This window comes from Paralichthys olivaceus, chromosome 2 (genome assembly GCF_024713975.1).
Source record: "Paralichthys olivaceus isolate ysfri-2021 chromosome 2, ASM2471397v2, whole genome shotgun sequence".
In the NCBI taxonomy this organism is placed as follows: domain Eukaryota; kingdom Metazoa; phylum Chordata; class Actinopteri; order Pleuronectiformes; family Paralichthyidae; genus Paralichthys; species Paralichthys olivaceus.
In genome coordinates this window covers 23,011,851-23,037,126 of record NC_091094.1, presented here as the reverse complement: position 1 = coordinate 23,037,126, position 25,276 = coordinate 23,011,851, and the positions used below count along the sequence as shown (strand labels likewise).

General features: G+C 40.6%; 3 protein-coding genes across 4 annotated transcripts; all 3 read left to right on the top strand.

Annotated features, from left to right (window-relative positions):
* Nucleotides 1–518: 518 nt before the first annotated feature.
* On the top strand, nucleotides 519–4,246 carry bhlhe40 (basic helix-loop-helix family, member e40). The gene is made up of 5 exons (XM_020087071.2): nucleotides 519–1,104; nucleotides 1,210–1,273; nucleotides 1,366–1,473; nucleotides 1,834–1,957; nucleotides 2,099–4,246. The coding sequence occupies exons 1-5, from the start codon at nucleotides 1,028–1,030 to the stop codon at nucleotides 2,950–2,952; spliced, it is 1,227 nt and encodes a 408-aa protein (XP_019942630.1). The 5' UTR covers nucleotides 519–1,027; the 3' UTR covers nucleotides 2,953–4,246.
* Nucleotides 4,247–9,194: 4,948 nt separating this feature from the next.
* Nucleotides 9,195–13,720, top strand: LOC109629030 (N-acylethanolamine-hydrolyzing acid amidase). Of its 2 annotated transcripts, XM_020086510.2 has the most exons (11): nucleotides 9,195–9,486; nucleotides 10,578–10,742; nucleotides 10,870–10,993; nucleotides 11,227–11,317; nucleotides 11,405–11,490; nucleotides 11,574–11,746; nucleotides 12,395–12,457; nucleotides 12,534–12,600; nucleotides 12,706–12,734; nucleotides 13,050–13,119; nucleotides 13,544–13,720. In XM_020086510.2, exons 1-11 carry the CDS (start codon nucleotides 9,305–9,307, stop codon nucleotides 13,562–13,564), a joined length of 1,071 nt encoding a protein of 356 aa, XP_019942069.1. In that variant the 5' UTR covers nucleotides 9,195–9,304; the 3' UTR covers nucleotides 13,565–13,720. The 2 variants fall into 2 exon arrangements, with proteins under 2 accessions (XP_019942069.1, XP_069368508.1); XM_069512407.1 differs by lacking the exon at nucleotides 12,706–12,734 and having other exon boundaries at nucleotides 12,534–12,604; nucleotides 13,030–13,119.
* A 2,921-nt stretch (nucleotides 13,721–16,641) lies between these two features.
* Nucleotides 16,642–23,585, top strand: arl8bb (ADP-ribosylation factor-like 8Bb). The gene is made up of 7 exons (XM_020087062.2): nucleotides 16,642–16,906; nucleotides 18,900–18,980; nucleotides 19,198–19,271; nucleotides 19,513–19,606; nucleotides 20,213–20,280; nucleotides 20,663–20,733; nucleotides 21,687–23,585. The coding sequence occupies exons 1-7, from the start codon at nucleotides 16,784–16,786 to the stop codon at nucleotides 21,734–21,736; spliced, it is 561 nt and encodes a 186-aa protein (XP_019942621.1). The 5' UTR covers nucleotides 16,642–16,783; the 3' UTR covers nucleotides 21,737–23,585.
* The last annotated feature ends 1,691 nt before the right edge of the window (nucleotides 23,586–25,276 follow it).

The following is a 25,276-nucleotide window of genomic DNA, read 5'->3' as shown; positions in this document are numbered from 1 at the left end:
TGTATGCCATTTATCAATACACACACACACACACCCATATATATATGTAATTGCAGAATTAATTTGTGGTCACCTTACTTGTGTATATATATATATATATATATATATATATATATATATATATATATATATATATATAATATATGTAATATATTTTATATATAGGCCTACACATATATTGTGATCGCATAGATTGACTAGGCTACAATAAATAGATGGATGATTGATTGATTGATTGATGATTATTAAGTCAATTCAATTACTATAATTATTGTTGTCATTGTTATTATTGCTCGTTTTACTTGTTTTGCATGTTCTTCTTATAGACTTTTTCCAAACTCGTCTAAAATCACTGCACGGATCTTTCAGCGTGTAGCTTGCAGCTGCTACACGACGCTCAACACTCTCGTTCTCTGTGTTGTTGGTTGTACAGAGTTGTCCTCGGTGTAATGTGCGGTATATGCAGCCATATTTGCAGTGTGGCGGCTGATAACGAGGGAACTGTTGCTCTACTTCCTGTCTTGTAAACACGCTCTGTTCTGCAAACACGTCCCTGCCCCATGGAGCTGGAGCATGGTGGTACACGAGACTCAGCCCCGGCGGAGGAGCAGCTACTACACAGGAGGGAGGAGTGCGTGCGTGCGTGCGTGTACGCGCGGGGAGGGAGGGGAGGGGTGTGTGAGGAGTTGAAAGCGCCGTCCAACACGTGAGGCTCATGTGACGGAGTCAGTGTCTCTTGTGGAGAGACGTGCCTGTAGTCACAGGGTTTATTTAACACGTAGTCAAAAACCCACCCAGCTCTCACACTTCTTCCAGCCGGGCGTGGAGCTGCGATCACAGACACACACACTCACACACCACCGGAGTCCGGACCCGAGGTGACAGCGCTGCACGGTGCCCAACCACTCAGAGCGGGAACGCAGCAACACACACTCTGGACGACAGGAGATACTTCTTCGATTCTCGTGTGTGGATTTTTTCGCGACTGCATTTGAAGGCTTTTTGAAGACTTTTGCAGTGAAACGACATGGAGAGGATTACGAGTGCGCAACCACCTCCCTGTGTACCCAAACACCCATCACTGGATATAGCTGACATGTCAGGGTAAAAGGACATTTTTAAAAATATATTTTATTCTTCTTCAAACTATATATGTAAAGCACGCTTACCAAAGTAAAAACTAACTAATTCTGTTTTTTTTTTCTAAAGAATGGATTTCCCAATGTACGTATACAAACCCAGGAGGGGCTTGAAGCGCATGGATGAGAGCAAGGTAAATAAAAGTTTTTTATTTACTTAAATACATCATATTCCTGCATTTAGCAACAAGGATTTCTCTGACAAAAGATTTCCCCTCCTCTCCAGGAGACCTACAAGTTGCCACACCGACTGATCGAAAAGAAAAGACGGGACAGGATCAACGAATGCATCGCCCAACTGAAGGATTTGTTGCCTGAACATCTGAAGCTCACGGTGGGTATTATGTTCTACATGTGGCATGTGTGTGTGTGAACAGCCAGGGAACCCGAGACGCCACATGGTTTCTCTGGACTCAGATTTGGAGGCTCAAAAGATAGAAAAGTTTTTAGATTTTAAGAGGAGAAAATACGTAAAGATATATCATTTTTCAGTATGGTATTTTTTTCTATTTCAGCTTTTTATTTAGTTTTGAGATGTTTGAGATTGTTGTTGAGAATTTTTCGATGTGTGTATATCTGTGCCTGTGTGTGCGTACGTGGATTGCATGACTACCCCAGGCCTGTCCTCTGTTCAGCTGCAGAATGTGTTACATAAGAAAGATCAACATGCTTATCGAAGGTCTTCCTGTTTTAGACGCTGGGTCATTTGGAGAAAGCTGTGGTGCTGGAACTCACTCTCAAGCATGTGAAAGCCCTGAGTACTCTCCTGGATCAACAGCAGCAGAAAATCATGGCACTACAGAAGGACCTGCAAATTAGTAAGTCCCGTGTCTGTGATGTCTTGTTGATATGAAGTACAAGCAGATGTTTTGCAGGAGGCAGACCAGGCTCTTTGCAGTCAGTTATTGCATTAATACTGTGCAAAAAGTTTTCTTGACCTTGTGTTTTTAAACTTCCAGGTGATCATGGAGGTGATGGTGCAGAGAGCAGCGAGGAGATGTTTCGCTCTGGGTTTCACTTGTGTGCAAAAGAGGTCCTGCACTGTCTGGCCAACCAAGAAAGCAGCAAGGACCTGACCGCTTCCCATGTCATCGGCCACATCCAGAAAGTAGCAGCTGAAGTCCTGCAGCATCAAAGCAGCCTACATCCAGAGGAGACTGTCCCTCAAGCTACAGTGAAGGTGAAGCAGCCCGCAGGACAGCCCCTGCGGGCCTCCGAGGGCACCGCCAAGAACTGTGTCCCTGTCATTCAGAGGACTTACCCCCACGGGACAGGGGAGCAAAGCGGCAGTGACACAGACACAGACAGCGGGTACGGGGGAGAGCGCGACCCCAGAGCTCAGTGGTCAGAAAGCCACGCGAGAGAGGGGGGAGTCAAGCACGCTTCGTCTGAATGTACGACCGGTGCCATCAAGCAGGAGGGCGATGAGCCACATGCCAAGAAGTCAAGGTCTGACTCGACCGAGGAAGAGATCCCCGCCGGTCACGCCACAGGAGGCCCCGGCAGCTACATGAGCTTCTCAGCCAACCAGCCCCCGTTTTGCCTACCCTTCTACCTCATACCCCCCGCAGCTGCTGCAGCCGCAGCGTATCTGCCCATGCTGGAGAAATGCTGGTACACAGGGGGCATGCCAGTCATGTACCCAGGCATGAATGGCTCTTCAGTGAGCCTGCACCCAGAAACACTTCCCTCATCCTTGGTGATGTCCCCAAGGGGAGGGTCTCCGGTCCCACACCACGCCGCCATGGACTCCCCTGCTCTTCACAAAGCTTTAAAGCAGGTCCCTCCTTTGAACTTGGAAACCAAAGACTAAACAGAAGTGTTTCTGTGGAAACTTTGCCCTTCAAATGTTGAACAGGGTTAAATAGTTGGCCCAACTGAGAAGACTCTGAACTGGTATCCCTTCAAACCACCGCTGTTGTTTGGCCGATCAGAACACTGACCCCAGCAGAGAGCCCCAACTGGAAACCACCATTAATCATCAGCTTCCCACATATTCAAACAGGATCTCTTGGGGCAACCTGCAGTGTCCATGCAGTGGCTCGTATATTACCTGTTGCACGGCTCTGAAACACTGTGAACATGATCAGTTAAAGTGTCTTTCTTTGTTTCTGTTTCTAGCAAGGTTCGCCTTCTCCACGCTCATTGTTGAATGTCAGAAGTTTACCCAGAGTGTAGGACACAGATACACCACTCCCTCCCAAAGAAACATGTATTATTTGGACCTACCTTTTGTACACACACACACATCAGTCTGTAATGAATGTAAAGATTGAACAAAAGCCCCTTTTAGATGCTGCTTAAATACCTGCTGTAGATCTGTGAATGGAGGATCTACCCTCAGTGTTTTTCACTTCTCTAACTGCAAGGAAACATTGTTTAGAATAGAACGTTACCAAAAAAACAAAAAAAACATGTCAACTAGACACGTGACAGGAGAAGACTTCACTTCTCTTACCCTTAAGTTACCTTGGAGCTAAATGAATACAAGTGTTCACGATGTCCAAAGAATGTTCAGGGCGTTGTCGGCGTGCAGGGTGTGTCACTCATGTCTGTTGAGGATTGATGTGACGATATGTGCTTTTTTTATGATTTAATCTGTGAGTCACGACTATTTGTGCATCTAGATGGATGTCCTGTGAAGTAATGTCTTGTAATATTTTTTTGTTGTTTATACTACTCATACATCTCTATTTTTGATACGTGACCCGCTGAGTGTATCCGCATCGCGACCAGAGGAAGGTTGAGGTAGTCTCTTTGCTGTACACGCAAACAGAACGTGTACAGTATTTAGCGTTTTTTGCGTCATTGCCCGTAAATTCCCAGTCAAGTTAAGGCCTGACCTTCTAGCTCATGCTGTTGCCTTTACTCGTTTAACGCAGACACAACGACGGCAGGTGTTTGAACTGTATTCGCTTTAAATGTTGTGTCTGTGGCAAAGAGAGTGAATGTAAAGTTCAAACAAAAATAATAGTTTTGTATAGAGAGAGGTATTTGGGATTTTATTTTGAAAATGTAACACAAGGTTGTTTGTTGTACATATTTTGTATATAAAGTATTATTGATATATATTAAAATATTAATAAAGCTTTTTTTCCCTCCCCGTGGAATTTGTTTTTTCTTTCACTGCCTGATGGCTTAAACGTGTTGTAACCGGCCGAACATACAGCTCCTCTTAACAACACATACTTACATAACACTTGCATAACCCATAAGGCAAGAGAGCCTCTGTAAATCAATAGCATGTCTTGGATTACAGACTGTAAACATATCAAATTCGAGAGCGTTTCCCAGGAGTTATGTGTGGTGAGCATTTATAAATCCGTGCCACTATCTTTTATCACTGTCACGTTTATCTCAACACATAATTGTTTGTGATTTTGTTAACTACATACCGTCACGAATATGAAAACTGACCTGTGAGCCAAATAAAATATGAGGTAAAACATAGACTATCTTTACAAATCTAGACATGATCAATGAATTCACTTCATTTCGTGATTTCCCTCTCATACAGTTTATATGGTACTTATAAAGGTGTGACAGCAACTGCACCGTGATCTAAAGTGTGATGAGTAGAAGCAAAAATATATATGGCAACCTGAGAACATCACAGTGGATAGAAATGCCATTTGAGGTTGTGGCAGCGAAGACCGTACGTCTTTGATTGACGTCAATATTTCACAATACAGATGTTTAATCACCGCCAACCTGCTGTTGCTTGTTTGGCTGCTTATTTTTCCTGGGTGCTACGATGCTGTAGTTGTAGTAACTGTGAGAACATAAGACGCATATGTCACTGCTCACTCCCCACACCATGCCTCTCTGGGAAATGTGGACATGTCAGTTTTTATCTTTTGTTACAATCAACAACAGTATTTTGTCATTTGATCTGTAGATCAGTGAAGTCATATCAACACATTAGCTTGTGATTTTAATTTCTCAGGCCTCACGGTCCTGAGCAGCTGCAAAAAAGCTGCACTGGCACCATCTTGTGGAATTACACTGCACTCAGCTACTGTTTTCACACCAGTGAGCCTGGTTTATTAGAGCACCACTCAGAATGTCAGTTACACTTTAGTTTTAGTATAAGCCCTCATCAGAATATCATGATTCTTCATTGTTGTTTTTGTCATTGTCCTGTGTGTTGAATACAATGAAGATCTGAAGCCAGTGAAGCTGGAGGAGAGGTGTGACGTGGTCTCTGGATTAAATGTGGCTGGTGATTCTAGCAGCAGAGTATTGGATGGTTTGAAGTCATTTTGTATTACATTCATGATGGATAATATGAAAGGGATGGTGTGGCTAGAATCTCATATAGTATAATCAACCACCTCAGGCTTTCACTCCATTGTTCGGTTTGACTGCTCGCAACTCTACAAACATCTATTGGTCTTGTTTCCATCTGCAGCAGACAGCTGACAAAAGAATGATAAACCCAGCATATACACTACCTGTCCAATACCACACAGCAAACAGACAGTGTCAGCAGGTGAACATTTAGCAGCTCCAGAGACAGATGTTTCTCCTGGGAGTTGGTGGATTTTTGGAATAGATGGAAATGATCGCCATTTCAAATGAGTGCTAATGTGTCTTGTTTTGGTCTGATGTATATAAGTCACTTTTTACCAAAAAGTTCATCAACTCCCAAAGTTCACTGGTAAAAATATGTCAGTGCTATGTTTACAGCTTGTTTCTGCTGCCCCCAAGTGACTAAAATTGAAAGTAGGTTCATTGACACGATGAGGCTGCTGCGTCCAGCCACAAGCATCAGTTTGTTTCTTGAGGGTCACAGACACTATGGTGAGTTCCTGAAAATGTTTCCATGTCTTGAAAAATGACTGGTCTCTGTATTTCTTACAGAATCTTTCATCCAGCTAATCCTTCTGAGGTCAAAGGGGACTGCAGCCAATCCCTGCTGACACTGGGTGAGAGGTGGGGTTCCTCCTGGACAGGTAGAAGGAATCCTTATCTTGCCAAACTCTCACCATGTTAGCTGATGCTTCATTTATGTTGTTTGTTTTCTTCAGCTGCACTTGGTTCACAGTCTCATCTGAGCGTATCCTCTACCAACTGGCAGGATGTGCCTGCTTCACTGCTTCAGGATGTGAAGGTTCACTGCTCACACACGCAAAAAACAGTGACACCAGTGTAAACCACGCAGTGGAAAACTTTGTCATGAGTTAAAGATAGAAAGAAGATAAAAAACCACAGAAATGTGACAGCACCAAAAAGAATAAGCTTGTTATTTAGATGGCAAATAAATATCTAACTATGAAGTGGGTGTCACAGAGGACATAATTGGAATAAGTGTTGAACTAATGTGCATGGACTTGGCCTCCATGGTGACTGTGGCTGAGAACATTGGGTGCACTGTGAACAAGGCAGCAGTGAGAATTGTCACGGTCGGGAAGCTGATTTCTGATAAGTCTCAAAATACTTCATTAGCACCCATCAAAGAAAATGGTGTCCTAAAGAGGAAGCTCGAAATACACCCACTCGTCCACACACACAGAGGACGGGGCGACAAGAAAACCTTTATTGGAAACTGATTCAGAAATCTCCCGTCAATATGTGAACACAATGAGCTGCATCACTCTCTACAGAACTGAGACTATATTTGAATCTCACTAAGATCACATAAGATATATGTATATATCTATTTTTTTTCACATCATATTTTCAGCCAGTAATGTCACATTAATATTGATTTGGGTTTTAATTGCAATACTCAAATATATCAAAGATAAAATCATTTCAGGTTTGCTTGATAGAGAGCACAGTTCATTTTTGTTAGAGGTTCACAGGTTATGTCACAAAGGCATTCCTTGATTTTTTGATTTGAAAAAAGCCTTTCAGCGAATGTACACATTCATGCAGTGTAATAAACTTGTAAGTCATGTTGTGCCCTACAAAAAATACAGAACTCTCCATGAACAGATGAGCAGTGCATTTCATTATACAGCATCATATAGAGGAACTTATTACAAACAAACACAGATCAAAATATTGTCATTAAGTACTGTACATATAAGATTTAACATTTTGACCTCCAGTACCTTGACTCTAAACAGCAATATAACTGCTCAACTGAATTGTAACTGCTGGCAGTTGTCACAGTAGGTGGGATGGCACAAATACCCAGCAGGCTTCATCCAGGCAGCACTCAGGAAGTAAAGGTCATTTGTCCATGTAAAGACCAGCCTGATGTTTATGTCATTTAAATGCACACTGAGCAAAATTCCTCTTATTTTACAAGATATGCAGCATATCTATATCTATATATATATATTCATGTGATGCTTGATGTTATATGTTGTATATATTCATGTCATTGTTATTCTGTTGGCTACACTATATCAATGACGTAAATGTATTGGGGAAAGAGAAAAAAAATGTAAAAGGTACATGTTGATTCAAAGCTTTATTTACATGCAGCACAACACAGCCCGACCTTGGGTATCAGGTGAGGCTTGACTTGTTTCTTTGCCCCCATCGGTTCGGCTGACGTGGTTTACACAGGCAATGAAGGGTGCAGCTAATGACTGCTGCGTAGACCAGGTCCTGGGAAGGATGCAGCCCCTAAATTGAGACACAGCTGTTGTCTCCTCTAGTTTTTTAATATGTTGTCTCTGAGTTTCTCTTTATCATCAGTTGGTCATGACTCCTTTGAGTCCAGTTTTCCTGCACTTTGTTAAGTATAGTTCCTATGTTTATGACCTCTTCATCTTCCCCAGTGTTTTGACTTATAGCCTGATGTCTTTTGACACCTCTGTGATCTTTTAGACTGACTCTTGTCAGGGCTTCACAGGTCAAAGTTATCCAAAGCTGAACTCCACATGAAGTCACGAGCCTGCTCCCACCTCAGGGCCCAGTCACACAGATGCAAATTTGCTAGAGAGGAAGCCAATAAACAATTAGCTTCCTATGGCGTAGCAAATCGCTTGAAGTTCAACTTTAGTGTACTTTGACCCATGTTTCACATTTGCGTATGTGTGACCTGTCGATCTAAATCCTGGGAGGGATTCCAAGATTTTGCAACCAGATATCTTTGCGTTCTTAATCTGTGCCCTCTGGTTACTATGTCTGTATATGTAACTATCGTGTTCTATGCCTTCATTCATTTATTTGCTTAATCAAACACTTCGTATTAGTTTCACTTATATGGTAAATTGCCGGAGAATTAAGTTGTAATATTACTTGAATAATGACGTTATTTTAGGGAATGTGTCATTTTAGAAGGGGGAGCAGCCTGTTTAATAAAGGTGAATAAACACAAATAATGAAATACACAATTGTTTGGTACATCAGCACCACATTATCATGAGTATCAGGACCGACAATAAAATCTTAATTAAAGGAGAAAAAGTCATAATATTACAGGAATGATGAGAAGAAAGTCAATAATGAGAACGAAGACCAAGTATTAGGGGAATAAAGTCATAGTCGTGATTAAAAATAAAGCCGTGACTAAGAATCAAGTCGTAGTGAAGAATAAAATCGTGATAAAGAATAAATTCATAATACAGAATAAAGACGTGGTTAAGAATCATGTGGTATTTGAGAATGAAGTAGTTGTCAAGAATTGTTGTAGTTGAGAATAAAGCCGAAATTGAATGAGAAAGATGTAATATTGCAAGAACAAAGTTGGAATAAAGTTGTAACATTATGAAAATACACTCAGTCTGAATATTATGATAATTCAGTTGCAATATTACTAGAATAAAGTCGTAATAAAGTATTAATATTATGATAATTAAGTTGCAATATTACTGGAATAAATTCGTAATATATGATTCATATGATAATGAAGTCATAATATCACAAGAATAAAAGTTGTAACAAAGTCGAAATTGTAAAGTAGTAATATTACGAGGATTGAGTCGTAATTTAATTTTTAAAAAGGATTTTGACAAAGTATTTCGGGAAAAGAAAATCTTCTCTCACAATCATCCACTTACAAACATTGAATTCTCCATAAAATAGACAAGTCTGTGCTGAATAACTTGTTTGCACCAGCTACGAGTCACAGCCTTTATTCTGAAATTCCGTGAGCGGAAGTTGCCCCGATCTCGTGCCTTGAGTTCAGCCCTCCGCTCACTCGGTGGTTCAGGCTGCGGGACCATAGACTGTACACAAAGAGTGCGGGACTCAGTGCGGGGATAATGGTCCGGTGTGCGGTGCGGCTGCTCGGACTCGTGCCCGTGCTGGCGGTGCTGTGCCGGGCAGAGCTCGCTCCTCCCACCGTGAACATCAGCCTGGATGAAGATCCAGAGGTGCGCTGGAAGCCTCTGCTCTCTGTGTTCGACATAGACTTCCTGAAGGAAGCTGGAGCTCAGGTGATCGAGTGAGTTCTGCTGCTCCTCCTCTGACACAACCAGAAGTTTGATATGCAGAAGAAATCAGAGCAATACGTTTTTAATATTGGAGTACTCTATTGCACTGTAATGACGTATCTGATGTACAGATGTGTGTACTTTGTCGTGTGTGTATAGCTGATGTGTAGTATATACAGAATAATGAAGTTATTTATGAATAGGCTAATGGGAATACAACTCTGTCAATAATTAAATATAAACATTGTGACAGTTCGACAGTAACTAACAGTGAAGTTTAATTTTCTATAACTTTGTCAATCAGTAATTACAGTGAGGGAGGATTAAGCACCAGGGGAAGAAACCTATATCTGAACATTCTGTTAAAAAGCTTTCACGCTAAACATTAACTTTAAGGGACAGTTCACCCACAAATGGATAAACAACAGCAAAAAAAACATTAATTGCCTCCATACTGCACCTGTAGTGTCATCCAAATGTACGTGAGCTCATCATTCACACCATGTTTTTAGCCTAAATATCGATGTTTAAGGCTAAAAACTTGTGTAAATGTCCTCGTGTTGAGTCGAATTTGAATGTCCAGGCCTACAGACACTTAATTGACACCACAGGAGCAGTATGGAGGCATTTTGTGTTCTTTGTCTGTTGTTTTTCTGTTTGGAAGGATCGGCCACTATTTACTTCAGTTGTATGTAAATATATTGGATTTGGATTTAACACTGTTTACCTCTGAAACTTCAAAAGTGTTTTGTGGACTTAAACACTTCACCCACCCCTCCATCATTATTAATATATAGTGCTTTTAACACTGCTCAAAGACATTTAACACAGGTTCTAACCCAGAGGAAACAAATACAAGCTAATAACTATAAATATAAAATGCACAGTATTGATAACATTTAAAAAACAGTTCTGATGTGAGGTGGGTTTAAAATGATAACATTTTAATTTTAAATATACCAGGCTTTAATCATTTGGTTAACTAACGTCTAATGCAATTATACATTATACCTTTGCTGACAGTGATTATACAATGATGTTTTAATTATTTATTTGTTTATCTGTTTTCAGTCTTTCATATGTATATTTTATTTTTTGTAAGCTCTACCATTCCAAAATGGGTGCATCACGCGATTGCCCCTGTGGTGTCGGCCTTGGAGAGGTACGTCCCTCAGCCTTACGCCGGAGAGATCCGCGGCATGGCCTCACACTTCGGGGGAAGTCTCTCAGACGTCATCATCCTCAACTTTGCCTATGAAATATCCGCGTACGTATGACGTTGAAACGACCTCAGCCTTCACAGCTGAATCACAAGCACCACGCAGAATTGTCTGAGTGTGCAGGATTGAGGCGAAAGGCCACTCATGCAAACAAAACTCATGTGCGCCCCCTAGATTTTGCACCAGCATCATCGCTCAGGACAAAAGTGGGAACATTTACCACGGCAGGAATCTCGACTATCCACATCCCATTCTAAAGAATCTGACCGTCAATGTAGTTTTCCTTAAGAATGGAGAGGTATAGTATTTATTCCAAACATTTAAAGGTCCAGTGAGTAAGATTTAGGTTAAAGGGATCTGGCAGAAACTGAATATAAAACAATCCTAATAATTCTACACACTGAACCTTTAACAACGCATACCCTGTCAAACTAAAATAGCTGAGGAGGATCAGACTGTCAACTTTAGCAGGTGGACGTTTTTGCATGATGATGTGATGTCCAGAATACGATAAATACAAATTTTCTTCAGGTGATGTACCGTGGAACATCTTTTGCGGGTTATGTCGGACTGTGGACGGGACAGAGTCCTAACAAGTTTACTGTCTCCGGTGATCAGCGAGGTGAGACCACACCTCCTCTCAGCAGTCATGTTTGTCCAATAGTTCTCCTCTTCTTTTTGTTTGCATTGTTTTATTTGTGATGTGCAGGCACTGAACACTTGTTGAACTGGTGGAAGAATTTTGTATCTGCTTTCCTCTTGGGGTGGTCCCCAGTCAGCTGGTTGGTAAGGGAGGTGAGTGTGTTATTGGTTATTAGCGTAATTAGGAAGTTTTCTGTATTAGCGAGGTGAATTAATTGTGTTTGTGACCCATGCAGACACTGGAGGCAGCAGAGGACTTTCAAAATGCAGTGATGCTTCTTTCTAAAATCCCCATCATCACTGGGGTGTACTACATCGTGGGCGGGGTGCGAGCTAAGGAAGGTGTCGTCATCACCAGAGATCGGATGGGCCCTGCTGATATCTGGCCCCTGGATCCCCTATATGGGAGGTAGGCAAAGTACAGATATCTGAGTGGAGTCTTATGTCCTGTCCACACTATTGCATATATTTCACAATCTTAAGTTACTACAACAGAGATTTTTACTAACGCCTTCCAAAATGCAGATTTTCAAAAAATGTTGGTTCCTGTGTATCCATGTAACATGCAGCGTTTTGGAAGATGACCTCACATCTTACTTCACGCCCACTGTTTGTAAAAATGAGCCAGAACTTGCCAGAAACAACAACAACAATGGCAGCTATATACTGGTTTCTCTACATTTGGTTAGCACTCCTAGGTCTAATTACAAGTCAATACCACATTACCTTAGCGCTGTTCTTTGGTATTTGACGGATTGTTGATGTAGACTTTATCGCCACCTACTGGCCTGGCACGCTTGACAATTGTTTCAGTTTCTTAAAATATCGATGAAATGGCTGACATGCAATGTATGAAAAAATAACAGCAGTAAATTAAGCATTCAAACTTAAACCACATACGCAAAGGTAATAAAGCAATTTGGTTTTATTTAATGACAAAGGTTGACAATAAAATCTTCATTGCAGATAAACCAGGTAGGATGATGACAAATGTTATCCTATACCCCTAGCTCGACTTGTTTTTTGGTTCTCATCTGGTGGTGTGTTCCTGTTTTAGATGGTTCAGAGTGGAGACAAACTTTGACCACTGGCTTCCTCCCCCGGCCAGGGACCATCGAAGGTGAGTCACGTCACATGAGGAACACATCCAGTGTTGTTACTTGTTATAAAACTGCTTCTGTGTGTTTATCTCTCAGAGAGGTCGCCAACAAAGCACTGAACGCTACTGGACAGGATCACATAAACCGGGATACACTTTATCAGGTTAGTGTGGACCAAAGTTCACGTGACACTAGGAGATAATCAGTAGTGCACTTTATTTTATAATAAGAGAAAAAAGAGACAATGTGGATTTGTGTCGCCCACTAGGTTTTGTCCCTGTCTCCAGTGTGTAATGGGTAAGTGCTGTCCTTTTAAGACGGAAGTTATCTGTTGATGTTGTCATTTGTTTTTGCTCACAGAATCACATGACTGTTCATGTTGCTGAGATGGAGCACTGTGTACAACATTTTCAGATCCCTTCCCCTCCCCCTCGCCAATCATCCAATAGTCAATAGTCTTTTGTTTGACGCCATAGTTCAGCACATAGGAGGTTGCATATTGAACGGCAATAGAGTTTCAGTCAGGGTGTTTAAAATATTATTTCATTCACAGTTATTATAAGAAACCTTTACATAGCTTGTGTTAATAAAGTGTATGCATCTATCTCCCAGAATTACCATCTACACAACAACAATGAGTGCAGCACATCCTGAGGAGTACAGGTCACTCATCAGGCTACAGGTAATGACATCACATGTAAATCTGTTTGTTTTAGTGCTGAATGATGTGGCCAAGAATGATGTCAAAATACAAATAATAATAATAATTTAAACAAATATAATATTGACAATGATCATTTCACGTTTTAAGTTTAAAGACTGATTTCTGCTGCTAAGTGAAAGTTGTGGTTTTAAAGACAAACACAAAATTCAAGTCAGATTATTATGTGTTATACCTCCTCGCTGTGTTTACACTGTGCATGAGCTTATATCGATGTATATTGGATTTTGTTATATTGCTATTGATGAAAATCATATTGCTGTAATTCTTGATATTGTTTTATTTCCCAGCTCTAGTTTGTTTGCACTCTTAATTACTCCCTCAGTCATTTTATAATAAGAAAGGAAGTCCTGATACTGACTCATCCTTTCTATACTTTTTCCAGAACTGTCGTGAGATCGACTGAACTGGCTGCAATCAACAGCACTGACTTTTTTTCTTTTCAACATTTTAATATGCAGATTAACGATCATGTGGAGATTATATAGGTGAGATTAGAAGGGAATTTGACAAGTGCTTTATGTGATTTATATGCCAAGCTAAATAAAGGTTTTAACACTGACATGTTTGTGATAATCTGTATTGTAAGCAGAGGAGTATGCAAAGTAAAAATGGTTGGGGCAGAATGAACTAAGATAAACTTATCTATCTTTGCAAATAATACATCTCTCATTTTTTCAAGGTATACAGGATTTTACTTAAAAAGACTGTATGAATTACAAAATAAACAATTTTCAAAACAATCAATCTGAGGCTAAAGTGGGCAGTAATAAAGGAAAGTGAGCCATCTGCGTTCATGCAACACATTCCTGCTGCAGAGTAATGTAAATTTAAACAGAAAAGAATAGGTTTCATGACAAATTATCCTTTTTTACTACTGCCAAGGAAGGTATGTTTTCACCCCTGTCTGTTGGTTGGTTAGTTGGTGTGTTTGTAAGATTACATAGAAACAACTTGGTGGAAGTGTGAGGTATGGGTCAGAACCTCTTTATATACAGTCTATGGTCAGAACCCATTCAATTTAGGAGTGGATCTTGATTGGGACAGATCCAAGAAAGTTTTTTTTCACTTTATTGAACTTTGCCAGATGTGGCATTTTTAAACATTTCACTATTTTCCCTGGGTATAATTCATGAATGTTGATGGATAAAAATCTGGCATGTGTGAATTTTGGTCCAGCTTTATTGTATTAATTGACTGTTGAACCTTTGTGGAGGTATGTGCTCTATTCTGTCCCATTCTAGTTTTTACACAGAAGGGGTGTGAAAATAATAATAATTATAATACTTTTTAACACTTTTTAAAAACAGAGTTTACAAATATACAGGAATAAGAGTTTACCTATAGGAGACATAACAATCAGAATGAGACTGATGATTATATAAGTGCTTATAAAAATGATTACTTCATTTTAAATATTGCAGGAAAAAAAGATATTGTATGAATGATCTCTAAATTACGGAGCCCGTCTGGTGACATGGGTGGAAAAAAATATTCCACGACTTGCTTAATGCGTGGGAACGAGTTGATTATCAGGTGGCCACGAATTAAGAAGACGTGGCCACGAGAAATGCGACCCTGCTGTCCAGCTGGACTGGCTGTCTCTCAGCTAATCAGGGAAGTGCATGTTGATTAGTGGGTGTGGCGGGGCCCGTGTGTGTGTGTGTGTGTGTGTGTGTGTGTGTGTGTGTGTGTGTGTGTGTGTGTGTGTGTGTGTGTGGAACGGAGTGCCTCAGGGCCGTTGAGATAAGTCTCTGTGTGCGGGAGTTCACAAAGTTCGTTTGTGGTAAAAAGAACGAACATAAATGTCCTGAAGACATCTCGCCCTGTCTCCTCATTACTTCCGCCGGCGTTACAATATCCTGAAATCACTTGCGGTTAGACATGGAGTCATTCTGAGCAAGAGACTCTTAATTCGGCTGCTCTAAAACACTGCGGTCAAGTGAGCAGACGTTCGTCTTTTCCTGATTTCAAGTGCGCCCGTATTACAGAATGTATGGCAAATGCAGGTAGTCCATGATAGGGATCTTTTATGCTACTGTAAAATCCCTTTGATCCATAATTTCTGACAAAGGTTTGTAGAGTTGTCCTCAGGACCATCCTGACTGTTCACTCACTCAGTATCAAGCATATTTACTGTATCATTTTGGAGAAATTCAGCCTCAAAGTTCATTATTTTGAAATGAAAAAGGCATTATGTGCAATATTTACTCTACTTTAAAATCTCTTAATAGTCATTACGACTTATATTACTTTTTTTGCCTGTAAGACAAAAGACCCGGGCACGCTGAGTTCACTCACTCTCTGGCTCCATGACATAAAAAACCGGATGTCTCAGAATTTGCTTTAGCTGAACTCAAGGTAAACAGAGATTCTTGTCATTGCCTCCCAGCACATGGCAAAACAAATACTGCCACCTGCTGGTTCCCTACATGACAACATAAAGCCTGTGGCAAAGAATCTGGGAGTCTGGTTTGACGAAAAGCTCAGTTTTGAGCAGCACACCACTAAACGTGTGATCCTGTTTTTATCACCTGAGAAATATTTCTAAAATACGATCCATGCTAACTTCTAAACACAGAGAGACCATATTACATGCTTTTATCTCATCACATTACCATTATTCTAACAGCCTTTTTACCTGCCTGAGCCAAAAATCTATTCATCGACTTCAGGCTGTGTAGAACTCAGCTGCCAGGCTTTTAACCAGAACTAAGAAACACAACTAATGATCACATCACTCCTGTTTCAGCGTCTTTACACTGGCTCCCTGTATGTTTTAGAATTCATTTTAAGATTTTACTGATCACTTTTAAGGCCCTTCATGGCCTCGCTCCGTGTTCCATCGCTGGCCTTCATATGCACCAGTACGCACGTTGAGATCCTCGGCTAGAGGCCTCTTATCTGTTCCAGAGGCCTGGCTAAAAACTAAAAACAGATCATTCCGAGCCCCGAGGCTCTGGAACACCCTGCCTGTGGAGATCAGTTCAGCTGACTCAGAGAACTATTTTAAGTCTCTTCTTAAAACATACTTTTATCCAAGACCCACTCCTGATTTTGAGTCTTAACTTTCTTTATAACTGTCTTTTAATTTATTATACCAAGCATTTTACATGGCGCTGGTATTTATTCCCTTATGTCTTTCACCTGATTTTTTACATCCTGTCCCTTTTTTGCTGCCTTTGTAAAGCATTTGTTACATATGTTTTGAAAAGTGCTCTATAAATAAAGATTATTATTATTATAAGTATAAATGCACAGTCTCTCCAAACTTCATTTATTTCTATAAGGTATTTTAATTTTCACACACATATTACATATTAATACTTGATTGTGCTCTTGTACTCTGTATCTTGTACTGTTATTATAATCTTAGAGCAAAGTGCTTCACGAATTTCCCTCAGGATAGTGATCCTTTGCCCATCATTCACATTAACAACAGTAGAGGGCAGCAATACGCCGGTGCAGTGTGTCATGTGCCAAACCTCCGTGCAGAGAAGAAGCCAGCCGCCGCAGCAGCAGCAGCAGCAGCAGCAGGTCACATGACACTTCCTGTGTGGACACTCACTTCACAACACATCTGACCCACATCCTCAGCCCCGCAGCCTCTGCTGTGTCATCCAACATGCTGGCGCTCATCAACAGGCTCCTGGACTGGTTCAGGTCGCTCTTCTGGAAGGAGGAGATGGAGCTCACGCTGGTGGGACTGCAGTACTCCGGGAAAACCACATTCGTCAACGTAATTGCGGTAAGTAGCCAACAAACAGGCAGAGTCGGGCCAGGCTAGTAGCTGGAACCGGCTGTATTTGGATGTGTTTCATATTGATATGAGTCAGTTCGGACAGTCTGAGACGTGGCTAATGCCTGGACGGCTGTGGTGCTTCAGTAACATCTCATAATGCCGTGTTAGCAGCGCTGCTAGCCCAGCTGTTGTTGGGCTAAAGCTAAGATGACGAAGTTGCTGGCGTGACTGTGCGCGTGCACATGCAGGCGGTCATGTGAAGTGACGCGGCTGTGGTTGTAAACATCAGCACAAATATCGACAAACTACATTTAGTAAACAACCTGTTGTGTTTGCGTCATCGAGCTGCGTGAGAGGCCTGCAGTCACTGTATAACCTCTTTATCCATATGTGTATAAATATATATCTATATCATTGTATGACATACTTATATAGCAGAGTTGAGTTTGGAGTTTTCTATATCTACATCCATATCTCGTTTAGTTTTGCCTATCTGTATATATGTGGCGCTTTTATAGCAGTTTAGTTTTGCCTATTTAAATATATATATTTATGTCTATATCTTATTGAATTTCAAACCTGTAAAGCAAGATTAGTTTTCTATATATACATATATATATATATATATATATATATATGTTGTATCTTATTGTATGTCAAGCCTTTATAGCAGAGTTCAGTATTGCCTATCTGTATTTATATGTGTATAATAATCTGTCTTATTTTATGTCAAGTCTATATGGCAGAGTTAAGTTTTAGCCACTGGCTCTTGTTTTTGCTTCCTCTGTCGATAGGTCTATATTCATGGTGCTGTCTGTCCTGTTAGATGTTAAAACTTTCAGTATTTCATGATGCATACATTTCATGAGGGTCAAATTAGTCACTGTTGTTTATGCCTGTCATGACCGTCCACTGTGTCTTAAATTGAAGTCAGGTATTAGGTCACAGTTCAGTAGACTCTCCCTTTCCTGGATTCATCATAATACTCAGTATTTCCCCGGCCTGGTCATATCAGGTGATCAGCAGTTAGGGTTGAATAAAGCTGCTTTCTCCTTCACACACACACACACACACACACACACACACACACACATTGCAAGACTCTTGGATTAGGCCACATCTAAGCCACACAACCAAGGCTTTGTAGAGTAATTGATCTTTTCATGTTTTGTTTTTTAAATAGTTGACCTTATTAATATGACTGGATTGTGTGTGTATCTAAGGATGACACATCTTAAGGATAATTACCTGTTTTCTGCTGCACTTTGAAGTTATTGAATGATTTGTCAGAGCTATTGTTGGTTGTAGAGTTGCTGATTGGAAGCTGATGCAAAGATAACATCATCTCAGCATCATCTCAGCAACATGATTCATAGAGTGAAATGGCAAGTGTTTAAAATGCACCTACAGTCTTTGAGTAGCTGATATTGTCCCTGTATTTAGATTATTTTCAAATATCTTTTGACCCCATGTGCAGAAGTGATTGACATTCTCCTGACGTTTCATGTGATTTGAATATGATATAACTAAACTGACCTTAATACCTGTCAACAGATTTTTTATTTGGTTTATAAGATGCTGAAGATTTGTCAGTAGAGCTAAAACAGTCAGTCTCTTCACATCTCCCTCCTTCAATGGTTATCATCAAACATGGAGTGACAGCTAGTGTCTAGTGTTTTCAGGGTTTTTTTCTCCTTTTTGTGAACATGAAAACCCAAGAACACCTTGAGGGAACTTATTTAAATTTGGTACAAATGTTCATTTTGACTCACCGATGAACTGATTAGAATTTGGTGGTCAAAGGTCAAAGTTCAAGATCACTGGCCTCACAGTGGCCTTTTGAACATGATGTTTCATGTCTGCCTTTAGGGAACTTATTAATCTGGAAAAAGATAGTGTAGATTTAAATTGCAAGACACATACCGAGGCATACAAGAGCTGTATTTCTGGTTCTAACAATGTCACATGTATAATTTCCTCTTACGTTTGTCCTGTGCAGTCAGGCCAGTTCAGCGAAGACATGATCCCCACAGTCGGTTTCAACATGCGGAAGGTCACCAAAGGCAACGTGACGATAAAGGTAGGCTGACAAGTGTGCAGCTGGAAACTTTCACTGCTCAACAGAAATCTATCTCATACTGGACTGGTGCCTACACAGAGCTGTACACTCTGTACTCCACAGCAATAGTTGTGCAACGATTAGTTTGTAAAAGGAACAAAATGTTGCACTGGTGTTTTTTGTGTTTTTGCCTATGACTGCACTATTGATTTTGTGCCTTTTTTTTTTTCCTCTTCAGATATGGGACATAGGTGGACAGCCCCGCTTCAGAAGCATGTGGGAGCGCTACTGCAGAGGAGTCAATGCAATTGTGTAAGTTAGTGATGCAGCATGTAGCACATGGCCTTTGTGGCGGGAACAGAACAGAAAAAAATCCTTTGCCTGAAAACAATGGTGATTCATCCTTTTAATGTTTGGCTTGTTTCAGTATTGACCCGTACAACAGTGTTAATACATAACTGTCGATATTATGTTGCTGTTAATACTTGAGTATTTCATTTGTTTTTTGGAACATATGTCTGTTCTAAATAGTATAACGTTTTTATCTTTGCAGTTACATGGTGGATGCAGCAGATCGAGAGAAGATAGAAGCTTCCAGAAATGAACTGCACAACCTTTTAGACAAACCACAACTACAGGGAATTCCTGTAAGAGACTATTTGTTGCTACTGGACCAAAAACTCATGATGTTTCAGGCTTTTTGTGGTTGATCACATTGATTTCTGTTGATCTATCGACTCATACTCAGTAATCATTGCAATACTGCAGTGACTCAGGCTGGATGATGTTACAGTGACTCAGGCCTGATGACATTTTACTCAGTGGTCATTGAAAGCCAGGATGGGATCTTTTTAAATTTGTTTTCTATATCTAAGCAGACATGATGGAGGCTGCCTTCATCACATTTAATTCCATTTCTGTCTCCTAACTAAATTCTAGAACAATGGAAACCATTATAGTCATCACGTTTTACTCACTGTCTCACTCTCTCACTCACAGACTCAGCTTATGTCTCTGACCCGCTGCAGTTTAAACTTATATTTGTTTGAAATGATGCCACAATATCAACACTGATCACCACACACTGATCCATTATTTTTATTTGATTAAATATTAAATTCTTGACAACTACCGACTTAATTCGATTGGTTCCCTTAAAAGTACAGTTTGGTAACTGACCCTTTGCGATGACTGTGGTACGTTGTCTGTGCTGAAGGTTGAAGAGCTCTTTCTCCCTTTTTCTTATTTCTCAGGTTCTAGTTCTGGGCAACAAACGAGACCTTCCCAATGCACTTGATGAGAAGCAGCTCATCGAAAGAATGTGAGGCACTTGTACTCTTATTGATAATCCAGGATAAGGATTTATGTCATAACCTAAAGGATGTGTAAAACCTTCATGTGTTATTATCTGTCATTAGTCTATTTATCAGTGTGCTTTACTTGTGGATCATGAATCAATGTCATGTGTATCACATCAGTCATTGTCAGTGGACTTTCAAAGATTATAATTTTCGACATTTCTAACCCATTGCACAATGTGTAAAGTCAATAACAAAGTGCAGCACATTTATGTCAGTGGTTTTGGAATGAGATGCTCATGTAATGCCCCCAGCGTCCATGACTGGAAGGATTTTATGCTCTTAAAAAAAGTGTCTTATCTCTAGAGTTTTGAAAATATTAATTCTATGTTTCCCACTTTGCAGGAACCTATCTGCCATTCAGGACCGAGAGATCTGCTGCTACTCTGTCTCCTGCAAAGAGAAAGACAACATAGGTAAACATCTGAGTGAAAGTTCATAAAGCAAGATTACAAGTTGAAGCCAAGTTTACTTCAGTAAGTGAGGCTTATTTAGGAAACATCAGGTTTTAATTAGTTGCCTTATCTTGACACAGAAATGCATCCTACTTGGTTAGCCTGGTCTCAGTAGAGAGAGTTTTCAGTCTCAGCATCACCTCAGGCTTATCCAGTGTTTCACCCTGGCACAAATGACAGAAGTAGATTCACCATATTTGTTTCTCTCTTTGGATTCTAGTGACATAAATGTAAGGAAACAATGGTTTCTGATACTTTTCTCTATTGCCTCAAAAGAAACAACCTATCTCAGTCATATTTGTTGCTCCAGAGTTCAGTTGCTTAATGTCACGTTGCATTTTATACTATATATATATATATATTAATTCCCAGAACAATCAGTCAGTAAAATGGTTGCTGTGTTGCACCTTGGGTCTGTACCCAAGGTGCAACACACCACCCTGTGGTGGGAAGTCAAAATGGTTTACTGAACTGCTAATACTATACAAATGTAAGAAAAATAGAAATAAAATGATGGAAATACCAATAAATAATAATACCAATACAATCCATGAAAATAGATTACAGATAATGACAATAACTAAATAGATCATTTGGCGTAAAACCCTGTAAAATGTAACAACAATAAAATAAACAACGGACACAAAACAGTGACGATAGAAGGAAAGGTCACATTACTATCACAGAATTTCAACCTGTAATGACGAGGTAACAGTCGACCTACAGTGGTATGAGTCCTGCACTGGCAGCAGGTTCGATTCCGACCTGTCCCTTTGCTGCCATTCTCTCTCTCAATTTTTCTTTTACTGTCCACTAAATGAAAATAAAGGTATCTAAGGGAAAGATATCTTTAAAAATCAATGGTATGTTCTGCTGAAGTCTCTTAATGTCTTAAATGTATTTCCTGCCTGTAGATATCACACTGCAGTGGCTCATCCAGCACTCAAAGTCCAGGAGAAGCTGAAAGTGACGCTGTCCCCAGTCGCAGCTCTGGCCTCAGCCCTCTAATAGTCACGGGTCCTTGACAGTCATCCCCTCCACTGTCTCCGTGAAGTAATCCAGCTCTCTCTCTCTCTCTCTCCGCTCACTACTGTCTACACCTGCACCACCACACTACCATAGATGTGTCGCCCCCTGTATAGCACTACCAACCCCCACAACTATCTGGAGTCCTGAAAGGTTGTCTCAGTACTGTGCTAGAAGGTGGATTGTCCACACCCATCATGCCTTATATTACCTGTCATTACCGACATGCTCTGTGTCTGTGAACATCTCAGAGTTTGCTTTTTTGGCTTCTGTTTCTGTCGACAAAGGAAATGAATGATGTTGCTGTGCACTTTTCCCCAGCTCGAGTGGAGCTCCTCCAGTCCCACAATCCAACATCTGTTTCGTTGCCTGTCAACATTTGGTGTTTACATTGAGACATTGTGCGATTGTAGTTTTTAAACCGTTAATTGCCAAAACGACGATGGTTGCTCGCGGTAATGCCTTCAATCCTGATAAACCCTCTGCATTGTAACCAACATGGCACACGGAAGTCTCCATTTTATTAAGTGACTTAAATTAAAGTTTACACGCAACATAAAGGTCAATGGAAGGTGAGACTGAGTGGTTGTTGTGTCTCAGGCAGAAATCTTAGAACAGATCAGCAGATTTTTAAGTGCCTTTGACTGAGTGAGTGTCCCAATCAGACAGTTATTGCCCAACGCAACTTCTAACTCATAAAAAAACCTAACTCTTGGTACAGACAGCATAAATCCCTTGATTACACTTAACACCACCTCTAGACAATCTCATTTTATGTTTTCTAATCATAAACGCATAATGATGTCTGAGAATAGACGCGACTGTACCCACAGTGGAAAAATGAGGAATGAGGTCATGATGACGGGAACGTGAGATGAAATAAGAAAATGTTACATTTTGTGTGGTTGATGGGTAAATTTGAAATGTTCACTTGTAGCCTGTGACTCTTATGTAGCTCGACATGTGGGCTGTCTCTTGCTTGCACTTCTCAGGTTGTTTTGAAATTGTCTGAAAGCTGTATGGGTGTGTGCCTGTGTCATAATCCCTACTTTGTTCGGGTTGGATAACAGAAAGCCAGTGTTAGTCACGACGACGACAGGACAGTCCTTCAGTTCAACGCGCTGGATGCTTGATATCCGCCAACGCCTCGCCACGCCCTCGTCTGGAGCCTGACGTCTTTTTTGTACAAGTCCTCGCAGTCCCAGGACGATGCTTTGCTCTTCTAAAAGCGACATATTGATTGACTCTTCATTTCACTTCTTTCAGCGAAAAGACAATGATTTCTCCCAGATTCGACCACTGTACATTTATCTGCCCTTTGCTTGGCCAGTGCATCTTGATCTGTTAATTTTTGTGTGTGTGTCACCAGATGGGGGTGAGGTATCCTTTCTGCTTCAATTCTATATGTAGGCCTACATGGCTTATGTATTTCACTGTAATGTTTGTTCTACAGATCCATTGCAGACTCTGTTATCTCACATGTTGTGCTGTGTCTGTCTGTGATCGTCGTAATCCTAGATGTCGATTGTTGGGACCACAGCAGCAGTGAGGGGCTGTATAATTGGGTGACTGTGTTGGGTAATTGGGGAAAGCTTTGTTACCTGTGAAGTAATAATAATGATAATATAGCCTACTTGCAATTTGTATGTGCATGTGCTGAACTTATCCACATTCAATTGCAGACTTTGTAAATAAGAAGTTAGCATTTTTATTCCAACAAATGCGCATATAGATGTTATGCATTCTCTCCCTGTGATTGCTAATAAATTTGTTTTTATTTTTAAGGATGTTGAGAGCTGCCTCCACATTTCTTGGTAAGTTTTAAGTTTGACTTGTCACCACTAGGTGGAGGCAGAGGGCTTTGGAAGAATAATAGTAGAAGGGAGCTCTAAAGTATTTACAGGCTGTTGTTCTCACAAGTTTTACCTGAGGGTTTCTTTTGGTGAATTGTGAACATGCTTTCTCACATGTTTTTTCACATATATGTGTTTAATGATTATTGTGATTAGTGTAGGGTAGATGTGTATGTGTTTGTTTCAGGTATTGCTCATGTTGTGGGGACCTACATCTGTTTGCACAGTCACATTATGGAGACTTGTCTTCCTTATGGGGATACAAATCCAGTCCCTATAACATAGATCATTACATTTTGAGGTGAAGACATGTTTAGATATAGTTAAGAGATATAGAATTGTACCAAGTCTAAATGAGCAGGATACATTGCAGATGTTCACTTGGATCCTCAACACCTTCATTCACAGCAGATCCCACGGCACACAGCCTACCTGCACCCACAATGCACACAGACCTAACTACCATTGTGGATAGATAGGGTTCTGAATTTTCCATTTAGCAGCTATTGTTGCTCACAGAGCTCGTTATAGATGATTAACACCTCTAAGTGTTTCTTGGCAGAAAAAAATGCCCGTTACCCAGAGAAGTGTAACTGCTAATGATAAAACAAGTGCAGGGAGTATGTTGCAAACTCAGAGGGCTGTAAAGCAAAGTGTGTTCTCACAGCTGGAGCTGCACAGAGCGGCAGGAGAGCGGGCCTGTGCAGTTAAAGCAGGAACACCTTAATTAATCTAATATCTTAAACGCAGCATTTAATGAACAGCTGCTGGCATTTATTGTATGCCAGAGCGCTGGCTAAAACGTGTGGACAGATCGAGGTGTTACCTGATGAAATCCATGGGTCAGTACAGACTGTGTGGGTGTGGGTGTGTGTGTGTGTGGGTAGGTGGTTTACAACTGCAGTGCCCACGAAGACATTAATTGTTGGTCTGGAGGTCATGGAGGTGACCCACAGGTGCAACATACTATTAATGTAGTTACACTCCTTTACCAATGCATTCATTACGTAATGCATCGGAGTGTTTAGCGTCCATCACCTGCCACGTATCCAAGTGTCCCAACTCTCTGGTCTGTCCATAAATGACAGTTATCACCATAATTAGAAGAGCTGCTGTGAATTGAATTGTGTCATGATTCACGCTCTCATTGCTTTCACCACTGCCACTGATAATGATACAGCTCAACTTTCAACACTGCTGTTCATAATGAATCACATCTGTACAGCAGCATGAATTGTTTTCAGTACAACGATCCATGATCTTTATGTTAGAGCTCATGCTGCCAGCACCCATCCAGCTTCCTGTCTACAGAATGCCTCCCTCTCTAACGCACAAAAACTGTTCCAGCTTGAAGCTGCTGTCACTTATACGGGTTCACTTCTTTGTCTGCAGCCCTGGACATTTATTTTGAAGCCTGATTTTCAGATTACATATAGTTAAACTATTAAAAATAAAAGTACAAGCTGGTTGAAACCTATTCCCTAACGCTGTGCGCTACTACTGTGCCAACTCTATATTCTGGTAAGTAAGTAATACTTTTAATTAATGAAGAATACCGCAGATGATGCCACTGAAAACACATTCCTAATTAATTAATGAGTCTCTGCTCTGGCCTCTTCTGAATC